The 22,965-nt window shown below is 29.6% G+C and overlaps 1 protein-coding gene across 1 annotated transcript in view; it reads left to right on the top strand.

Moving 5' to 3' along the window:
* The window catches only part of LOC109602512 (uncharacterized), a 99,527-nt gene that overhangs the window by 23,002 nt on the left and 53,560 nt on the right, over positions 1-22,965 (top strand). Inside the window, exon 6 of the mRNA XM_049966401.1 lies at positions 2,611-4,074. Coding sequence (XP_049822358.1) covers positions 2,611-4,074 — 1,464 coding nt within the window. The remainder of the gene's footprint in view (positions 1-2,610; positions 4,075-22,965) is intronic.

The raw sequence follows: 22,965 nt of genomic DNA, 5'->3' as shown, positions 1-22,965 counted from the left end.
ACCGTACATTTAACTTTACTTTTTTTAATGAGAATGTCAAAAATATAATATAAAAAGAGGAAGGTTATGTTAATGTACTAATATTTAAGTCTAAAAATGCGAAAACACAATGTGTTTAAACACTTTATGTGGGTTAAAAATTTTATGACAAAGCACGGTCTTCTGATACCAAAGGATCCAATTTTGTTATCTACTATTTTTATGACAAGGAATAAAGGGGAGGGAAATGTGAATTTTTAAATTCAACTAGATGTGTAATACAACGTTTTTATTAACTAATAAAAAATAATATATAATTTATGGCGATGAAAATTAAATTTAAATAATATTTATAAATATTATATTTTATCTATATATTATTTACTTTTATTATAGAATTAAATTGCTAAGCTACTGTTTCCAATTAAATTGTTTTATTTAAAAAATATATTATTTTAATAGAAAATACATAATGTAATATTATTTTTAGTACAAATCAAATAAAATACAAATATTTTTTTATTTTTTGTATTTTCTCATATTTCACATTCATTATGTTTGATTGAATTTGAGAATTGGAAGTATATTCTTTATATTTTTCAAAATTAAAAAAAAATGATATTTAAAAATATTAATAAATTGACTTTGTGAAGTCTTTTTCCATTGTCGATTTTTAAATCACCCTACATAAAATAAATTTTCTAGAGATATATTCATACTTGACGTTCATTACGTTTAAGTTTGAGAGAAATCTTAAAAAATAATGTTAAATTAACATTGTCCTCTTTCATTGCTGATTTTTTATTTTCCATGCATAAAATGAGCTAAAAATGTTTTCTCTAAAGACTTACTCATGCTTCACCTTCGATACCTTTAAAATTGAAAGTTGAAGGTATATTCTTTTTTTTTAATTAAAAAAACTTAGGATATTTACGAATTGACACTGTGAAATATTTTTTGAATGTCGATTTTTCCTTTAATTTACATACATGAGTTAAAAAATGTCTAAATATTCATTCACGTTCGTTACATTTTGAGTTTGAGAGTTCGAAGAAAGTTAGCAAACGTAAAATATTTAAAAATAATAATAAATTAACATTGTGAAGTCCTTTCTCATTGCTGATTTTTTATTTGCCATCCATAAAACAAGCTAGAAATGTTTTCTAGAGACTTACTCATACTTCACCTTAAATACTTTTAAAATTGAGAGTTGAAAGTATATTTTTTACTTTTTCAAAAGTAAAAAAAAAACTTAGGAAGTTTAAATATATTAATAAATTGACATTGTGAAGTCTTTTTTCATTGTCCATTTTTAATTTACCATACATAAAATGAGTTGAAAAGTTTTTAGAGATACATTCGTTCTTCACGTTTATTACATTTAAGATTGAGAATGCGAAGAAAGTTAGAAATCTTAAAATATTTAAAAACAATATTAAATTAACATTGTGAAGTCCTTTCTCATTGCTGATTTTTCATTCATATAAAGAGCTAAAAATGTTTTCTAGAGACTTACTCATACTTCACGTTAAATACTTTTAAATTTGAATGTTGAAAGTATATTACTACTTTTTTCAAAAGTAAAAAAACTTACGGAATTAAAATATATTAATAAATTGACATTGTGAAGTCTTTTTTCATTGCCGATTTTTAATTTACCTTACATAAAATGACTTTGAAAACGTTCTAAAGATACATTAGTAGTTCAGGTGAGTTACGTTTAACTTTGAGAGTTCGAAGAAAGTTAGAAATCTTAAAATATTTAAAAACAATAAAAAATTAACAATGTGAAGTCTTTCCTCATTGTCGATTTTTCATTTGCCATGCATAAAATGAGCTAGTAATGTTTTCTAAAGACTTACTCATACTTCATTTTAAAAATCTTCAAAACTGAAAGTGGAAAGTATATTCTTTACTTTCTTCAAGTAAGAAAAACTGAAGATGTTTAAATATATTAATACATTGACATTGTGAAGTGTTTTTTCATTGTAAATTTTTAAAATACCTTACATAAAATGAGTTAGAAAAGTTTCTGGAAGTTTGGTAATTCGAGGAAAGTTAAAAAACTAAAAAATAATAATATGTTACATTAAATGGAATCAGAAAAATTTCTAGAAATTCATTACGTTTAGGTTGAGGAATACGAAAGTTGGTAAAACTTAAACTATTTGAAAAAAAAAAAAAAAATAATAAATTATTGTCAAGTTCTTTTTCATTGTCGATTTTTCATTTGTCTCGCATCAAAAAGTTTGGTAGACACTTACTTGTACTACGTTCGTTAAGTTTAAATTTGAGAGTTGGAAATATTCTTTACTTTTTCTAAAATAAAAAAAAAAAAATTAAATAAGCCTTTTTTTATTCTCAATTTTTCATTAATATGTCAAAAAAATAGTTAAAGAAGCTCATTCCCACTTCAAGATAATTACGTTCAGATTTGAAAGTTCTCTAATATTAAAAAAAGTTGAAAAATATTGATATTATATATATATTTTTTAAATTAAAAATCTCAAGACTCCACTTCGGAAAGTCAGAGAATTAATATTAATAAGCAGACTTGGAGATGGGGTTGTATTGTGTGTATCGAACATCCCACCTTAACAACCGCACTAATCGAACCCATTGCCATTCCAGTGAGTGCCGAAGCGTCTGAAATGGAGCCACCACCGCGTACCCCCAGCGTCCTGTCCCAGGACCTGGAACGTGTCCAGGACGCGGAGCTGCCTGCTGCAAAAACGGCATCGGCGGAACCGTCGTCGGCGTCCGCGGCCGCAACAACAGAAGGAGAAAAGCGTGCGGCAAAGGGTCTCGACGGAAACAAGTGCGCGGGCCATGAGTCTCTGGATCCATCGATCGCGAGCGGCGTGCCGGAGTGCGCAGACAGCGGCGGGTGCAGTTGTAGCGCGGCCTCCAAGCCCTGTGCCACGTCGAATCGACGGCCGTCGCACGCGTCTACCACCCACACCGTAGCTGGCGCTGTCAGATGCATCGCGGCGGACAGTGACAGTAGTGTTGCACCACCGCCGCCGGACTGCAGTGATGCCAAGTGGCCACGAGACGACGAGGCCGGCCGTCCCGCACCGGACACCGCCACTCCGCACTCGCATCTCGTCTGGAAGTTCCAAAACGGGCGGCTAGTGTTTGAAACGGTCGAAAGCAAAAGTGGACGCGCGGGCGAAAGTGAAAGAGTGACGAGCGACAACGGCCGCCACTCGAGCGACACGTCCGAACTCACCTCCTTGGAGTCCGCCAATGCGATACTCTACAGCAAGGACTTGAATAAGCGCGTCGACGACAACAAATCGAGGCTCAAACACCTCGAGGAGAAGCTCAAACAGGCCGGTATAACTGACGACATAAACAAACCGAACCAGTACGACACCAACCACAATAAGATACCTCCGCAGTCGGAGCTGACGGAAGAGAACCTCCACAGGCATGCCTCCGCACCTTACGACGAGGAAGACCTCATCCCGCCGGAGAACAGCCTAGACTTCTGCCAGTTCGACCCCCGCCAGATCTGCTACGACGACTTCAACGGTTACGTGGAGGTGTACGATGAGTTCGACAGCGATTCAGAGGAAAACTTCATAATAATGCGCGAGTCCAACACCAACATGGGCACGGAAACGGAGCGTTCCAAGCACAACCCCGACAAGAACAATCTCAAGTCCCTCCTCAAGAAGCCGGGTCGTAACAAGGACAAAAAGAACCGCGTAGTGTTCAACGAGAACAAGAATGAGTTCTTCGACGCCGACTACATCATCCTCATACGCGAGGAGTGCGACTTCGACGAGGACGACGACGACAGCGTCTGCACCTGCAACCAGCACGAGATGGTGCGGCTGCAGTGCTGCGAGCCGAACTGCAATTGCATGTACGACGGGTACGACCAGACGCCGCAGAGTCCGAAATTCGCGCCGCCGATCGAGTTCGTGGACGCGGTCACTCTCAGTCCTCCGGAGGGGTACAAGGACATGGAGCTGGGCGAACAACAGCTGTTGGCGTTGCAACAGATGGCCAGGAGAGGACAAAGGGCTCCGGTGTGCAGGGAATGTCGCGAATGCTCTCACGAAGAGGAGGAGGACGATGATGAAGGTGAGTGTTTATTGATCACACGTTGCCCGACGACGGGGAATGTTTTCCTTCTTCGCTTCTAACAGTGTTCAACGTAGATATTCGTCATTTATCCTTGATCTTTATCGGAGTTGACTCCTTACAAAGTTATGCGTTACTTCACTTGTTTTTACCTCAAATATTTAATCAAGTTAAGCCATTAGGAAAACAAATGTTATCGGGAACAAAACAAATAAATCTCAATTATTGCTTAAAAGTAAAATGGGATTTTATCGTGGCACTTTTATTTCGTCTAAACTAGTCCAAAAACTGGTTGGAAAATGAATAGGTAAGATTGGAACTATATCAAGGTTATTTCTGTCCAATTTGACCCTCATTAGCGTAGCATTGACATTATAAAAGTCGGATACGATTTGTAGCATGAAAGACTTATTAATCTGACGCCTTTTACCATTGCCCCAACTAAATATAGAGACGGCAAATGAATGAATGAAATATTAACTGTTTAATTCAACCCACGTCAACATAACTCTCCCATATTGTCGTGATATTTTATAATTGTTTACTTGTGGCGTTGCGAAATTTGTTGTTATTCGAATGCATAATATGAATAAAAAAAAACAGCTTGAATTATGCATAATAAAGTAGAAATCGGAGTGCGTAACGAGACAAAATAATAAAAGTTAATATATCCATTTTGTAATCGAAATAAGTTAACTGGTGCAAAATGTTAAATGTTGCTCGTAGTCGTAAAGTTAATAACGAACTGTCAACTATATTATGTTGACTATAAATCCGTTAGAGTTATAAACGTGTGTTAGAAATGAAATATAAACTAAAATTTTAACTTCCAAGTGGCTTTAAATCATTAAAGTGAAAAATTATAAGAAGTTCGATATTTATTGACACATTTTATAAGTTTACAACCAAGAATGTCATGGAAATGTTGATTTGTGATTGTGGAATGGTGCTGAATAAATTTGATAATATACGTTTTTTAATAAATTATTTACAGCTTCATTTATTTGGACGTTACATTGACTAATAAATTGAATTGCCTCGTTTTGTTCGTTCAATTTCTCGCTCAATAAATCGTCAATTAAATTTTACAATAAAATCGGCCAAAAGAATTATGAACAATTCATTTAGTGTATTGGATAATCCTTTAAAAATGACTATTTAGTATGTATTATTAAAAAATTCAATATACATATATATGTATAGGTATTATATGTTTTATATTTTATAAACGTGTGTTAGAAATGAAAAATAAGTCAAAATTTGAAGTTTAAAATGGAAGATTTGAAGTTTAAAATAATTAAACTATTGGTTCAGATGAAAAATAATAAATAAATCAATATATATTAAAACATTCTAAAATTTTTGAATGAAGAATGTCATTAAAATTGAAATTTTGACTTGAGATTATAGAATATTGATTGTCGTGAATAATATTAACATTATACATATTTTAAAAATCTAATTGGTACTTTTATTTGGTTGATTATCATATATGATGAAGTTACATTAATAAATAAATTATATTACCTCGTTTCAGATATCGCTTAATCTTTCTACACTATTTTTGTTTATGGATATCTTTGAATATTTATTTAAAAATATATTTTTATTTATAATTGTAACAAAAAATCTTAACAAAATAAAAAATTGAATTTAATATGGGGTATTTATAAATGAGTTCTCGTTTAAACTTATACAATGAAATATGAATTAGAATTCTAAGTTTAAAAAATTAGAAATTATTTATTGCCACAAACTTTAAATTTTTCTCTAAGAAAGTTTGAAAGTTGAAATTGACTGGCTATAGAAGATATTATAGTGGTAAATAATATTAAGATTATACATATTTTAAAATTTATTTGGTGTTTTTATATTGTTGATTATCATTTATGAGGAAATAATATTAATAAATAAATTAAATTGTCTCATTTTAGATATCGCTTAATATCTCTAAATTATTTTTTATGGAAAGGTTGCCTCATTTGAAAGGTATTTTTATGATTTATTTTGTTAGCTAAAATTGGCTGAATATTTAAAGAATTATGAGCGTTTCATTTAATGTGTTATGTATATCTCCAAAAATTGAACAGCATTTGTCAATAAAAATTAGATGTACCTACAAAAATTATATATTACCATTTATGTTTATACAGCAACAAATAGTAAACTAAATAAAAATTTCATACTTACAGTATACAGTGAGACCGTAAAATAAATTTTCACATTGATAGTGTTTGGAAATATGAGAGCTGAATTTCAGGACACATCATTTAATTGGCACGAGTTGCGAGAGGATTTTTACGACCTCACTGTATACATATAAATAACTTCATCAGAAATATTAAATGATCAATAAACATTTTCTCGATTACGACGCATAAAAATTTTAAAATAAACTTGTAAATCCTGCAAATAAATTTTAAAAATAAACGATAATATAAATAATCAATAATAATTTTAAGCTAAACACTAACATTTAAAATAAAGTATAACTATATTTTATTTATACAAGAAATTTACTAGCATAGAGTAATTGCATTAATTTAATATGTGTTCGAAACTAGGAACGTTTTGAATAGTTGCGCATTCGCCATTTTTACAAGCGGAATTCCCCAAACCCACAGTGCCATTAAATTTTCCGACGTTAGCTTAGCTGCAGACGTGTGCATTTATTTATTCAGTTCGCCCCGCATGATTAAATTTTGCCTCCAGCCTTGAGGAATTAGACATGCGACTCGACGGCATTATGTGTCCTTTATAGTTATTATCACTGTGCCGGAATTCCAATTATTTCCCATCGCGAGGCACCTTTTGGATTTAAGGAATTCTGATGCTCGCGCTAGAATCCACAAAGTGAACGTCAAAGCTTGGCTTGGAGAGCACCGGAAAAAAATTAATAAAGATGGTCGTATTTCTTTGGGAATTGACTTTAATCTTTATTACTTTGTTGATTGTGAGGATTATTCGATTTTATTCATTAAACATTAAATTAAACTTACATATTTTTAATCAATTATTTTCGTTGGCTTTACATTAAATTTAGTTCTCAATTATGTGCTATTCGTCTGCTCAAATAAAAATTTTAACGATCGTTCAAAATCGACAGTAAAGACCTCGAGTATCATTAACCTTTGAAAAGCTCGATGGTAATGGAAAATAATGTGCTATTTATGTGCTAATTAAGTGACCAAAAAGAACATTTGGTGGTAATTTTACTTGGAAAATAGATGTTAAAATGTTATGGGCTGAGATCATAAACTGGTGTAATCGTTTACTGTTTGAATTCCCAACTCACCATGAAGAACAGCGTACTAAAGTTGCTGTCCAAACGTAAAATTTTATATCAGTCACACTGATTTATTAAAAAACTAGGTTAAATTAGGTTAGGTTAAGTTAGGTTAACATGGGTTAGGACAGGTTAGACTAAGTTATGTTAGGTTAGGTTAAGTTAGGTTAAGATGGGTTAGGATAGGTTAGAATAAGTTATGTTAGGTTAGGTAAAGTGTCTTATTTCAAAATTAAGCCAACTATTAAAATATTTAGTTAAAATATTCCAATTTTTATTTGATTTATCAAAGTAATATTTAGATAATCAGTTTAAGGGATAAAAGATAAATGTTGTTCAGTATAGTGGTATAATAATATTTGTGTATTTCTAATGAAATTATATCCTAAACTAACCTAAAAAAGTTTCAATAAAACTCCAACAATAAGGGAAATCCTAGTAATTGTCGAAAACTAAGGAAAAAACATATTATTCCCATCAAAATCCTTTACAATTTTATTAATTCAATTAAAGTCGGTTGAGAGAGGTTATGATTTCTGGAAACCCTAGACGGTCGACCTATTTAATTTATTTGTATTTTCAAATTGCTTATAAAACCTACAAACATAAAATATACATTTAGTAGATTAAATAATTTATATAAAATATGATGGAAAAAAGGAAGATTTATTTCTGTCCTTTAAAAGTTGAAACAAGAATTCTTGGAAAATTAGTTTCATTGAACAAATACAAATATTAAATATTTACTACATTATGTGGGAGAACTTTTCTAATTACAATCAAATTTTCTTTAAAAATATATTTTATAAGTGCTTTATGCTCATGAAAATCGATGAGAGAAAAGGCAGATAACGAAGTAAAAGGAACTCTAAAAATGTCTTTTGAAATTTAGAATTCATCGGTGATTTGTGTTTTATATAATCTGTTGAGATTTTAAATAAACAAAATAAATGAAAATTCCCATTATTAAGAATTTTATTCTGATTGACTATTTTTAAGTAAGCTTACAAAACCTATTATTTTCAACATAAAATTAAATTGAGTAGATTATATGATTTGTATAAAATATGATGGAGAGAAGAAAGAAATACTCGTCTCAGACAGTTTCATGACAGTTATTTTGATTAATTTCTGTATCTCAAAAGACAACACAAGAAAACTATTTTATATATGAGTGGAGAAAAAATTAACTTGATTAATTTCTCGCTGAAAAAATTAGAACAAAGTACTTTGCATAATGCTCAATAATTAAACGACAATATTACATTTTACACAACTAATTAGCGATTAAAGGCAAATTCTCAACCTAACTTAACCTTATTTCATGTTCCCGAAAATCGGATAGAAAAAAAACACAGATAACAAAGTGAAAGTAATTCTAAAAAATATGTTTTGAAATTCACAATTCATCGGTGATTTGTGTGGCTTTAATAAACGATTTTTATATAATCTGTTGAAATATTATAAATTGTTTAAACAAACAAAACAAATAAAAATTTCCATTATGGAGAAATTTATTTTGAGTGACTTGAACTCCATAGACGGTCGATCTATTTGATTTATTAGATTTTTATATAAGCTTATAAAACCTATTTTCAAACATAAAGTTAAATTGAGTAGATTAACTGATTTATATAAAGTATGATGCAAAGAATAAAGAAGTAACAGTCTTATTATAGTTATTTTAATTAATTTCTGTCTTTTAAAAGACGAAACAAAAATTCTTGGTCAAATGCAAATTCTCAACCTAACATAACCTTACTTACATACTCCTGAAAATCGGAAAGATAGAAAAGAGAGCCAACAAAGGGACCTCTAATAAAATGTGTTTTGAAATACAGAGTTCGTCCATGATTTATGTGACTTTTGTAAATATATAAATAAAATAAATAAAAAAATATTCCCATATTTAACTATTTTATTAAACAACACAAACGTTTTGCATACTATAAATTGTTCAAATAATTGAATTCATAATACATAAAAAAAAATAAAATGAAATATGCGAATATGGAAACACATATTTTGTGCTTTGATGAAATTTCGATTAAGAGAAATTGTCTTTAAATTAAATTGTTTTCATTTTATGACAAATTTTTATGACTTGTGTTTAAGCGATACATTTTTGTGGTAATTTTTAACGTTAACTCTTCACACATTAATTATTAACAGTAAATTTAATTGTTGGAGGAAAATGAGTTCCAATTAATATTGAACAACGTTGATGTTTCGTTAATTTAATTAACTTGAAAGGGAAATTTTAGTTGGGAATAATTTCTTGCGAGAAACACATCAAACAACTTGTTTGTATTTACTCAACATATTTATCTGTTTGAAAGGGATATTTACCGTTTGGGTATGTTTTGGGGTTGGCGTGAAGAGTACAAACTAATAAACGCACTTTCAGTTTTAAAAAAGACAACACAACTCTGGTTTGCACCAAATTGCCTTCGGTTTGAATAAAAATGCATCTCCTGTGGACCTTGGACGTTCCCATGTTTTTGACCATAAATTTATGGTTAATATTGCATTATATTAAAAGTGGAATTTTTTTATTTTACATAATGCAATTAAAATTACTTCATTACAATTACCTCTTGTACAATAAGATTATTTGCCCGACATTGAGCTTTCATTTTATGCCATACGAATGAATATTTATAACAATAGTATTATCTGGGAGACACATAAGTCGTAATTAAGATAATTGCCAATTTGGCGTATGTTTGTGCCGCGGGAAACAAAAGAAACGATAATAATGGTATTATAATCGACACGACTTGAGCAAGATTATGATTTTCTCACACTCGACGCTGTTCTTTTATTTAATAAATTTACATAAATCATATATTTAAAATCTTCAGGTTAGTATTATGAATGGAATTTTAAATGATTGCAAATTCGATGTGTTATTACTTTGCCAATTGCGTGACTTCAAGGAGTTTTTGAACAACTCAAGGATTTCTTGTTTTAAAGGAAATTTGATACATTTCTTATTTTTTACTTATTATATTTTAATAATTATTTAGTAAAATAAATATTTAGTATCTCAAATATCTTTAATAAATTCTAAACACCTTTTTTAATTGACTTCAGTAGCTTTTCAATATAATCGTTTAATATTTTTTTCATTGATTTTGAACTTCTTCGTAGAGTTTATTAAAATTTGACACCCTTTTTGCTTAGATTTTCTGATTAATTTTATCCCAGGTTATCCAGTTCATACCCTGTAGAATGGTAATAATAAAATATTAACTATTGCTTGTCAGGTGGTTAAATAGCGTAAGACGGGAGCTTCTCGTCATATTCGTAATGGCCAAACAAAGGTCCATTTTCTTTTGATTCCGGACACGTTCGGTGTTTATCACACGCCCATGTTTCAGTTAAATTAGCGGAATTTCAACGCCCGTCCTCGCATTAACAAATAAAACGCCTTATTGTGTTCGGCACAATTGTTTATTGTGTTTTTCAGTGGCGCGTGTCCGCATTTTATTTATAGACCACGATGCTCTAGACCCGGCAGTGCAAGGTTAGATGGCGATTTGATGACCTATCATAAATACCTAACTGTGGTTCGCGGCGAACGTGCGGAAAATTTTAATGATAAATAAATAAATAAAACGCCAGGTTGTTCCATTTTAATCTCGTCACGTTTGTTTATGCTGCAGTTCGTTCACAAGTTGTGCACATATCTGGGGTGATAAAAGGACGCAGCGTTCCTTTGCCGGATGCCTGCGTGTCAAGATTTTTGAAGTGTTAAAAAGTGGATAAAACTGCTCTTAATAAATGTAATAAAGATTCATAATTCTTCGCAAAAGCAGTATAAATAAAATTGATGTTTCACCATCTTAAAAAAGAAATGAGAGTCAAGTTCGTTTAATTCATCCGACTTGGACGAAGCGAATTAAACCCTTAACCTTTAAACCACCCCATTCTCGAAATGGAATTTAAATGTGCTGTTTTGTTTGGTCCTAATACCTCGCACATCCCGGACGTAAATCGCAGTTAATTACTGACCCCGAAGCCCAGGTTTTTGGTCTGCTCATTCAAAGGTCGACCAAACCAGAACCTATGTCTCCTTTAAGGATCTGTGCCTTTGTAACTGTTGCGGAATTTATGTTCTTGGGACGGATATACGGTTTCTTGTCCGGGTTGGTTTATGTTACATAAAATTGCTGATGCATCGCTCCCACACAAATTATTCCTGAGGATTGAGGGTTTGATGTGTATTTACGACTCCTGTAGATATGGATGATGGAAAATTGTGTCAATCCACAGAGTGCAATATTGTCAACTTGTTGATATAAATTTCATTGAAAAAGTATAAAGCATAATTGTAAAAAAAACAGTTTTTCACATTAGTTTTTAATCCATAATTTTTCTGTATAAAAGCAATGTAAAATAAATGTTTTTGAGTTTAAAGGTCTTAAAATGGAAATGAAAGACAAGCTCATTTAATTCATCCGACTTAGACGAAACAAATTAAACCCTTAACCTTTAAACCACCTTTCCATTCTCGAAATGGAATTTAAATGAGCCGTTTTGTTTGCTCCTAATACCTCACACATCCCGGACATAAATCGCAGTTAATTACCAACCCTGAAGCCAGGATTTTGGTCTGGTCATCCAAAGGTCAACTAAACCAGAACATATGTTTCCTTTAAGGACCTGTGCCTTTGTAACTGTTGCGGAATTTATGTTCTTGGGACGGATATACGGTTTCTTGTCCAGTTTGGTTTATGTTACATAAAATTGCTGATGTATCGCTCCCACACAAATTATTCCTGAGGATTGAGGGTTCGATGTGTATGTACGACTCTTGTAGATATGGAAGATGGAAAATTGTGTCAATCCATAGAGTGCAATATTTTCAACTTGTTGATATAAATTTCATTGAAAAAGTATAAAGAATAATTGTAAAAAATCCAGTTTTTCACACTAGTCTTTAATCCATAATTTTTCTGTATAAAAGCATAATAAAATAAATGTTTTCAAGTTTACAGGTTTTAAAATGAAAATGAAAGACAAGTTCATTTAATTCATCTGACTTAGACGAAACAAATTAAACCCTTAACCTTTAATCCACCCTTTTGTTCTCGAAAAGGAATTTAAATGTGTCGTTTTGTTTGCTACTAATACCTCGCACATCCTAGACAAAAATCGCAGTTAATTACTAACCCCGAAGCCCAGGATTTTGGCCTCGACATCCATAGGTCGACTAAACCAGAACCTATGTTTCCTTTAAAGGACCTGCGCCTTTGTAACTGTTGCGGAATTTATGTTCTTGGGACGTATATACGGTTTCTTGTCCGGTTTGGTTTATGTTACATAAAATTGCTGATGCATCGCTCCGACACAAATTATTCCTGAGGATTGAGGGTTCTATGTGTACTTACGACTCGTGTAGAAGTTGTGTCAAGAAGGAAATTGCAAGTGAAATCTGTGAGTTGCCACACAGTACAATATTGTCGACTTATTGTTAATATAAATTTCATTGAAAAAGTATAACGCATAATTGTAAAAAAGTCCAGTTTTTCACACTAGTCTTTAATCCATAATTTTTCTGTGTAAAAATAATGTAAAGTAAAAGTTTTTAAGTGTACAGGCCTTAAAATGGAAATGAAAGACAAGTTCATTTAATTCATCCGACTTAGACTATACAAATTAAACCCTTAACCTTTAATCCACCCTTGTGTTCTCGAAAAGGAATTTAAATGTGTCGTTTTGTTTGCTCTTAACACCTCGTACATCCCAGACATAAATCGCAGTTAATTACTAACCCTGAAGCCCAGGATTTTGGCCTGGACATCCAAAGGTCGACTAAACCAGAACCTATGTTTCCTTTAAGGACCTGTGCCTTTGTAACTGCTGTGGAATTTATGTTCTTGGGACAGATATACGGTTTCTTGTCCGGTTTGGTTTATGTTACATAAAATTGCTGATGTATCGCTCCGACACAAATTATTCCTGAGGATTGAGGGTTCGATGTGTATTTACGACTCGTGTAGATATGGATGATAGGAAATTGTGTCAAGAACGAAATTGCAACTGGAATCAATAAGTTGCCGTATTGTGCAATATTGTCAATTTGTGTTCTCTTTGTTGATATATTACTTTGTTCAAATACATTGTATTTCATTGTATCATTTCATTGACAACAAAATAGTATCTCTATATGAATTATGATCAACGAATATCAAAAAAAAGGAAATGGTTTCAAAGGTTTTTTTCCAATTACCACCGGTCTCGATAACCGAACGACGTAACGTTGGATTAATCAAGATGTAATGGAGTTTTCTTCAAGCCTTGTCAAATTGATAATCGTGTTGATGGAATCTTGTTACCGGTTTTCACGCCTAAACAACCACTTTTGCAAATTGTCATCCGTTTTTGTTTTTCATCCATCCAGTCCAGACGCGTTTTTATCGTCGGACTTTTCGGCCGATTGTTTTGGTTTAAAAAAAAAACTTACTAATTGGACTCATTTCGGCGTTATTAATTTACATAATCACTCAATAAATTTGCTTTTTTAATTGGTGTTACTAATTTTTTTCGGGGGCCTAAACTAGGCTAAAAATAAAAACAAATATGCCTATATTATATTGGATGATTCACCTAATTTATTCATCAGAAGTTTATGGAGAACGGAATAAAATGTTGGTTTGAAATTTTTCTATCAATTACATATTGACGAACTACTTTTCTTATTTATTTTGAACAGAATTTAAATAACTTTATTATTTTATTCATCCATCCCACTAAAATGCCTCTGGAGTCACCAATTCCGATTTGGAAAGTTAATTTTTGAAATACACATTAAGAAGCTATTAATACTGCTCCAAAATTTTATACAGAGTGTTTGTTATCTACATTTAATTCAGTGCATATTAAAACATCATTAATTTTGTTATTCACCAAATATACTTTAATTAATTCAATTTATTTTTTCAACCTATTAATTGTATTTTTTAAAATACTGCACCTACGTAAAAAATATGTTAAAAAAGTGGGTGTATAAGAAATAATTAATTAGTTTTTCTTTCTATATTTGATTGTATAATACTATTCTCTTTTTTGATCAAAAATTTATATAAAAAATCCTTTAATTTAAATATTTTAATTCATTTCCTATTAGATTAAATTTCTTCAGACTTCCAGTAGTATTACATAGTAAATTAACACTTGTTAATTATTTTCAGTTTGAATAGGGCGTAACAAAAGAAAAACCCATTCTTCTAGATCAAAAGAAAAGGACGTTAAAAAAATTTCATTTTACGAATTCTACCATATTCTCGTTTGAAAGAGAGCTTAATTATTCCCACACACGTAACTACAATACAAAGGATGTGTCACTACCTACATAAGATTCAAAGTAATGGGGTTGTTTAAAATTCAATGGGCATTTTAATTCTTAGACGCTGTACTATATGCAAATGCATACAATATTATTACATATGTTTATATCACCGACTTGAGCAACGATATGTTTTACATACAAATTAGTTTTACAATAATATAAAATTACCTGAGGCTACTGTTAGTCATTGCATTGAATTGTAAATATTGAAAAATGTATGTAAAATTATTAATAATGTCTTTTTTTTCAGGTAAGGATACTATTTTAATAACAAGTAGTAAGTGCAATCTTTTAATACTTTAAATTTATCTGAACTGCTCACTTTTCAGTGATGAATTTCATATGACATTTTTGTGTATAATTAATCAATTAACATTTTGAGTATTAAAGTTTTTTTTGAGTATTTTTGGGCTAATTCCCTTCACTTAAGTAGTAATTTAGACAAAGTTTGGAACATATTTAATTTTATCAGAACTTCTTACTGAAACATTTATAAAACGTTTGAAAGATATTTAATTTTGTCTGAACTGCTCTTTTTTAGGTGATAAATTTCAATTTACATTTTTGTATATAATCAATATCACAGTCACAATTTAACTGTCACGTATAAAAGAGCCCCTGTTGAGGGATTGAAGGAGCAGCACGATTAATTAGCAACGTAGACCTTCAACTACGCAGGAAACAATGACATTTATCCATTTACCGGTTCAGTAAAACGAATTATAAAAGCCATCGACTCGAATTAAATAAATAATCCAATAAACGGACGATTGGATAAAACAAAGCGTTCCACCGATACAATGACATCGTAATATAATGCCATATCATGGCGACTGTTATTAAAACAATTTCGAGGGGCAACGGAGCACAAAAACAACAACAACATACAAATTTTAAATTAGTTTTGTTTGGGTTACACTGTTGGTCTTGCACAATCAGAAGGTGTGGGCGTTATTATGAGAGGTGTTAATTGGAGGGTGTCGAAAGAGCTAAACTATTGTGATGGATAAAAAATATAACCTTTTTTAGTTTTTCAGAGGTTTGACTTTTCTATCAAAACTCCTGCTGCTTCAAGAAGTGGCGTAGCTTGTTATAGTCGCACCCAATAACAATTTTATTGTACAATCGTGGAATTCCTTTCAGACTGGCAACAAAAAAGGGATAAAAACTATGTCTGTAAATGAAAAGTCCGTTCACCCAAGACGAGATCTTGTTTAACGTCTCACAGAAAGTCCCAAAACTTCATAATCTTGTTAAAGTCGGAACTTTATAATCTGCATAAAAATTAACAAGAGATGGGAAAACATCTGAATCCTTTTTCCCTCTCTAAATTTAGATTGGGTTTTATTGAATTTGTGAAAAGGGAAAGCACCAACTTACCTCATTCAATTAAAAGCCACCGCTCCAAAGCTAGTTTGTATCAAATTTCTCTTCGTGAATTAAATTAAATTTTTATACAGACACGTCACAAAATCCATTCATGCTTCCCTGTTTTCTCAGTGCAATCTATTATACTCGATCCTCGGAGAATTAACATAAAATTGCCATGAATAATTCTAATTTCCCGAATCATTTTAGAACTTTTAAATAAAATAAACATTGGTTTATTTGCGTTGAAGTTTGAAACTCACTTTCGCAATGTTTATCAGGCCAATTTAATTCCTTAAACGATGAAAATTTTAAACTAATCCCGAGAAACTTATGATTCTTTGTTTGGCTCCGCCAAATTTCATTAATTATTTGCGTTATGGCTCAAAAAAAATAGATAGTAATTAGGCCTGGAAAAACTCTAAAGACTTTTTTCTGTCGTAAGGCAAACTAGTGGTTTTCGTAATTATGCAAATGAACCGAAACGGTTGTATTGTTTGTTGTAACCCACGCGTTTTTGCGATCGTTTATGAAAACGGAGCTTCGTGCTTTGTGGGGCGGCTACTTGTGGCAATCTTAGGGATAAAATATGCGGGGAAGTGCATTTTTAATTAAAACCGAATTAATCCCGTAAATTATGATGATTATACAGATTTTCCATTTATGAGCGGGTCAAGGACTAACGAAGATTCACACGAGTTATGAAAATATTCAAAATTCACCCTTTAAATGAATGTATTTGTTTTCTTTAATGTAATTCCAGTTTTCAAAATTGTTAATGTTATTATAGCAAATTTTTCATATATGAAAATTAATTTTAGTATTAATGGAATTGGTACTAAAAAATATTTTACATATAACTAGTAATTGAATTTTCTTTTAATCAAATCAAAAATGAAATTCCAAAAATAATAAAATTATTATAGCAGATTTTTCACATATAACAAATAATTGAATATTTTAGTGAATTAATAAGGTTAATTCTAAAAAAATTGGAATTACTGCTAATATCTTATTTTCAAATAAAACAGATTAATTTGTTTTTATAAATTCAGCCTTTAAATGAGTAATTTTCTTTTTGTCAAATCTAAAATCATATTTCAAAAATGATAAAATTATTATAGCAGATATTTCACATAAAACAAATAATTGAATATTTTAGTGAATTAATGAAGTTAATGCTAAAAAAATTGAAATTATTGCTAATATCTTATTTTCAAATAATACAGACTAATTTATTTTTATAAAATCACTCTTTAAACGAATAATTTTTTTTGTTTGGCCAATTCTAAAGTCAAATTTCAAAAGTGATAAAATTATTATAGCAGATATTTCACATATAACAAATAATTGAATATTTTAGTGAATTAATGAAGTTAATGCTAAAAAAAAATAAAATTATTGCTAATATCTTATTTTCAAATAATACAGACTAATTTATTTTTATAAAATCACTCTTTAAACGAATAATTTTTTTGGCAATTTCTAACACATGCCAACATATTATTTTTTAAACAAGATATACAAACCTACTTTTTAAATTCACCTTTTTTGGCAAATTTAAATATCAAAGTTGATAAGATTATTATAGCAAATATTTCATATATAAGAAATAATTAAACAATTTAGTTTTAATGAAGTGTAAACATCTTACTTTTAAATATAACAGTCTAAGCTGTTTTTTAAAATTCACCCTGAAAACGATTAATATTTTTATTTCAGACTTCAAAAACAGTAAGATTATTATAGTAAATATTTTACATATAAAACATAATTGGACATTTCAATATTAATGGAAACGATACTAAAAATTCACATTAAACGAATGATTTTTTACCCAAAAGTAATTTCAAAACTTAAACGATAAAATCATTGTACTAGCTGTTTCACTGTCTGAAAAGAACTTCTACAATCACACTCAATTCTTATAAAACCTCAATTTACGTTTCTTTACGTCCACTTTACACTCCATACAAGAAAAAAAAAGTAATTTTCATTTGGCCGTGACAATTTTTTCAGTCGAAATCACATCAGATCCATTTCGTACTATTTTAAGATAATTTGCACGGTTTTCATAACGAATTTAAATATAATGGCAACCCAGTTACTTTTCAACGGTTAGTTGGTTCCGACCACACTTAATTGTGTTAAAATCTCGACTGGAACTATCACATCGTCAGTATTAAGACGGGAATTACAGTGAAGGCACCTCCGATCGTACCGTTAATTAATACATGTTGCTGTGTTTACATGGACTTTAAAAAAAACTGTGTGTCGAAGGAAGTTACGTCTGTTTTATTAATGTGAAAGTGAAATTGAGGTGGAAAAGTGAGTGGTATCCAACTTTTTGTTACAGCTAAATCACTCATATATAGAACAACTTTAAACATTTTTATTCGTCTTTATAAAAGTGTACATTTGATAACAGCAATACGGCAATTTAATTGTTTATTGGCTCCTTAACTAACTTAGACATGTCTTTTGGATGGTTATCGTGGTGGAAGGTCCACTTTAAACTCATCTTATCTTTGGAAAATGGAAATATATGATTCTCCAGAATGTCACGACAAACTAAACTATCCATTATTCTGTCTATCTTAACCAGTAGGCTCAGAAAAACATCCCCAAATCATAACACCTCCTCCACCATGCTTCACAGTAAGTCTAAGTGTACTTGGGATTAAACCTTTCATTAATTGGTCTTCTCACCCATGAAATGTCATTAAATATGAATAATTAAAACCGATTTTCATCTGTTTCCCATTGCCCATTTCTCCAGATCATATGTTCTCTGCAAAAAGTAGTCTCGTTGCTCTATTTTTTGCAAAAATGAAGGGCTTCTTTGCTGATTTTCGACCATAAAGACCAGCTTCTTTTAGTCTTCGTTTTATGGTACTCATCGACACACTGACTTCGTTTATTTCTTCATTTATTGTGGAACTTTTTTACAAATTGTTGTTGAATTTATGTCGATAAGTGACAATAGGCAATTTTAGCTTTAAGGAAGGTTGTCAGACACATAAATAAATTATAAAATCAACTGTATTGAATATATGGTTTGGGTGCTTTACTTATGAACCCTGTTTGAAATAAAAAGTTATATAAAAACTGTGTAAATAAAGATATCCATATATAAAAGGAGGTACTAAATGTTTAGACACTTAATAATTAGAAAATTAATTTAAATTAAAAAAATTCGTTCTTTTAATAAAATGATGTTTTTTAATTTGTTGCTCCACCATACCTATGAGCAATAGCGTAGTTTGCCATTAAAAATTCCGGCAAACAACAAGTTTGGTGCTCGTTATAATTACATCGAAAATAAAATAAAACCGTCTGCAGGAAAACAAAGTTAGTCATTATTATCCTTCAAATAGACAATTTGGATACTGGCGTACAAAAGTTAATTGAATTTTTCTCACGTACAAAGGACGCATCCAAAACTAGGCTAATCGTCGTCATATTTTTCGTTCAGCACCTCAAAGCGATGATTCAATACGATTATCCTGCAGGATCCAAAGGTTGGCTGTTGTCCCGAAATTAATTCAAACCCCGACGTATACATTTCGCATGGCCGTGTCCACGTAAAATCAAAATGAATCGTGCATGAGGATTAGCCTCGTTAATATTCAAATTGTGGAACCCGAGGGTGATGGAGTCTTTCGTTGCGTCGACACCGGCGACATAGTTTTCATTTAAATAATAACCGAATGATGTTATTACGGATTTCGGTTACATTTTGCCGACTAGCGGTGTCCTATTAGTTTATTTTAGCATTCAATTTACGGCACAATGGCCCTTAAAACGATCCATTATGACACGATTGCACATTCATCCGCGCCATTTTGCCGGATTTCGCATTAAATAGGCGATATTACGCAAATGATTTCTGGTCTGGGTTTGCTGACGTTTTAATAAATACATTGACAACACAGTATTATTGAAATTTATGTCGGGGGACACTGATATAAAAGTAGTTAATAATTCAAAATACATACGTTTTCTACTGTTTTACATGTCACATTGCGTTGGAAGCGTTCATTTTATTGATTTCCATTTAAATGACATAAAATTAATTAGTTTTAAATCCTATATGAATGTTTTGTTGCTTTATTGAAAAACATAAATATTTTGTTAAATAATTTGTTACAGTATGTTCGCAGTGATGATAAGTCATGTGATTTTTAAAGCTTACACTATGAAACTATGAAATATTGTTTTATTTATACACGATTTAGTTTAATTATTGCACATATTTATTTAATTTTGATTCTAAATATTTAAAACGAATGTCAAAGAATTTTCCAATTACTGAATTTTAGTATAAAAAAAATTGTTATTTACATTTGTTGTAGGTATTTCATTTAACATTAATTTATCAAATTTAATCATTGCTTTCAAAATTAATATTTTGGTTGACATATAATTAAAAATTTATATTTAAAAATAATATTCCTGATGAGTTGGCTGACGTTTTAATAAATACATTTGATACCCCTGTATTATTAAAATTTATACGAGGATATACAAATATAAAAAGGGTTAGTAATAGCTTTGGAAGAATTTATTTAATTGATTTCATTTAAATGTCATAAAATTAATTAGTTTTAAATCCTATATGAGTGTTTTGTTGTTTTATTCATAAATATTTTGTTAAATAATTTGTTACAGTATGTTCGCAGTGATAAGTCATGTGATTGTTAAAGCTTACACTTATTGAAACTATGAAATATTGTTCTATTTATACACGATTTAATGTAATTATTGCACATATTTATTCAATTTTGATTCCTGATATCTTCTATTTGATGTAACACAATGTAAAATTACAACCGTTGTTTAAGCAGCTAAATATTTAAAACGAGTATCAAAGAATTTTCCAAATATTAAATTTTAATATAAAAAATTGTTATTTACAATTGTTGTAGGTAAGTCATTTAACATTAATTATTAATTTATCAAATTTAATCATTGCTTTCAAAATTAATATTTTGGTTGACATATAATTAAAAATTTATATTTAAAAATAAAATTCCTGATGAGTTGGCTGACGTTTTAATAAATACATTTGACACCCCTGTATTATTAAAATTTATACGAGGATATACAAATATAAAAAGGGTTAGTAATTGCTTTGGAAGCATTTATTTAATTGATTTCATTTAAATGTCATAAAATTAATTAGTTTTAAATCCTATATGAATGTTTTGTTATTTTATTCATAAATATTTTGTTAAATAATTTGTTACAGTATGTTCGCAGTGATAAGTCATGTCATTTTTAAAGCTTACACTTATTGAAACTATGAAGTATTGTTTTATTTATGCACGATTTAATTTAATTATTGCACATATTTATTCAATTTTGATTCCTGATATCTTCTGTTTGATGTAACACAATGTAAAAATAAAACCGTTCTTTAAGCAGCTAAATATTTATAAACGAAAATCAAAGAATTTTCCAATTACTGAATTTTAATATAAAAAATTGTTATTTACAATTGTTGTAGGTATTTCATTTAACATTAATTATTAATTTATTAAATTTAAACATTGCTTTCAAAATTAATATTTTGACATATAATTAAAAATTTATATTTAAAAATAATATTCCTGATTTGAATTTGCTGACGTTTTAATAAATACATTTCACACTGTGTTATTAAAATTTATACGAGGATATACAAATATAAAAAGGGTTAGTATTTGTGTTGGAAGCATTTATTTAATTGATTTTATTTGGATGTCATAAAATTAATTAATTTTAAAACCTATATGGATGTTTTGTTGTTTTATTGAAAAATATAAATATTGTTACAATACGATTGTAGTGAGTGTAGTGTTATGTGAATTTTAAAACTTTTCGTTCTATTTATACACAAACTAATTTAATTACAAATTTATTCAATTGCGATTTCTTATACGTTTTATTTGATATTTATTTAGAAATTTTAATGTTAAAATAATATATATGAATTCCTGAATATCCAAATATTGTTGAATTTTAATATAAAATTGTTTATTTATATTCGTTTTATGTATTTTACTTTGTATTTTATATTTATATGTTAAATATAATAATACATTTCAAAATTAATATTTTTGCTCATTAGACATGTTAATTAAATATTTATATTTAAAAATAATATTTGTATAATAAATTTTGTTCACTTCAGTTTAATTGTATGCCAAGAGAAATATGTAAATTATTCTTATTTAAAAATAGGAATACATCATACGTTAAATGTTTTTAATAACATAATTTTTTAATATTTATTTTTTTGTAAACTAATTGAAAAAGTTTATTAATACTTTATGTTTGCATTAGATAAAAATGTATATTTTTATGTCTAATAACATCAAAACAATATTTAACTTGATACTTATACTAGTGGCCATAATTATTGAAATATATTAAAAATATTAACTGTACTACTTGAAGTGGATGTCAGTACCTCAATTATTAAAATTTAGTGAAGCTGGCCAAGTAACAGCTTCGAAAAAATTTGTCTAAGTTTGAAAAAATTTCGATAATTGGATAATTCGAATGTCAAAAAACAATTCAATCATATTGTCAATTGAAATTAAAGCCAACCTGGAAGAAATGGGTCTTGCTGAAATTGGTTTAAGTACTCTGAGAAGATGGTTAATGTATGGGAATTTAACATTTAACATTTTAAAAAGTTCTTATAATAATGACCACAACGGTACATGAATGATTAACAGTAATGTTCATTTATTTTGACATCAACGTATAAATTTTCAATAGTATAAAAAATAATAAAGAAAAATAAAATAAGTTAAATATTTATTAAAAAAATATTGAATTACCTTATTGTTACTAATATATATGCTTTACTTTTATCTGCTTATAAACTTTT

The sequence above is a fragment of the Aethina tumida genome, chromosome 4, assembly GCF_024364675.1.
Source record: "Aethina tumida isolate Nest 87 chromosome 4, icAetTumi1.1, whole genome shotgun sequence".
Taxonomy (NCBI): Eukaryota; Metazoa; Arthropoda; class Insecta; order Coleoptera; family Nitidulidae; genus Aethina; species Aethina tumida.
This window is presented reverse-complemented; position numbering and strand designations above follow the sequence as displayed.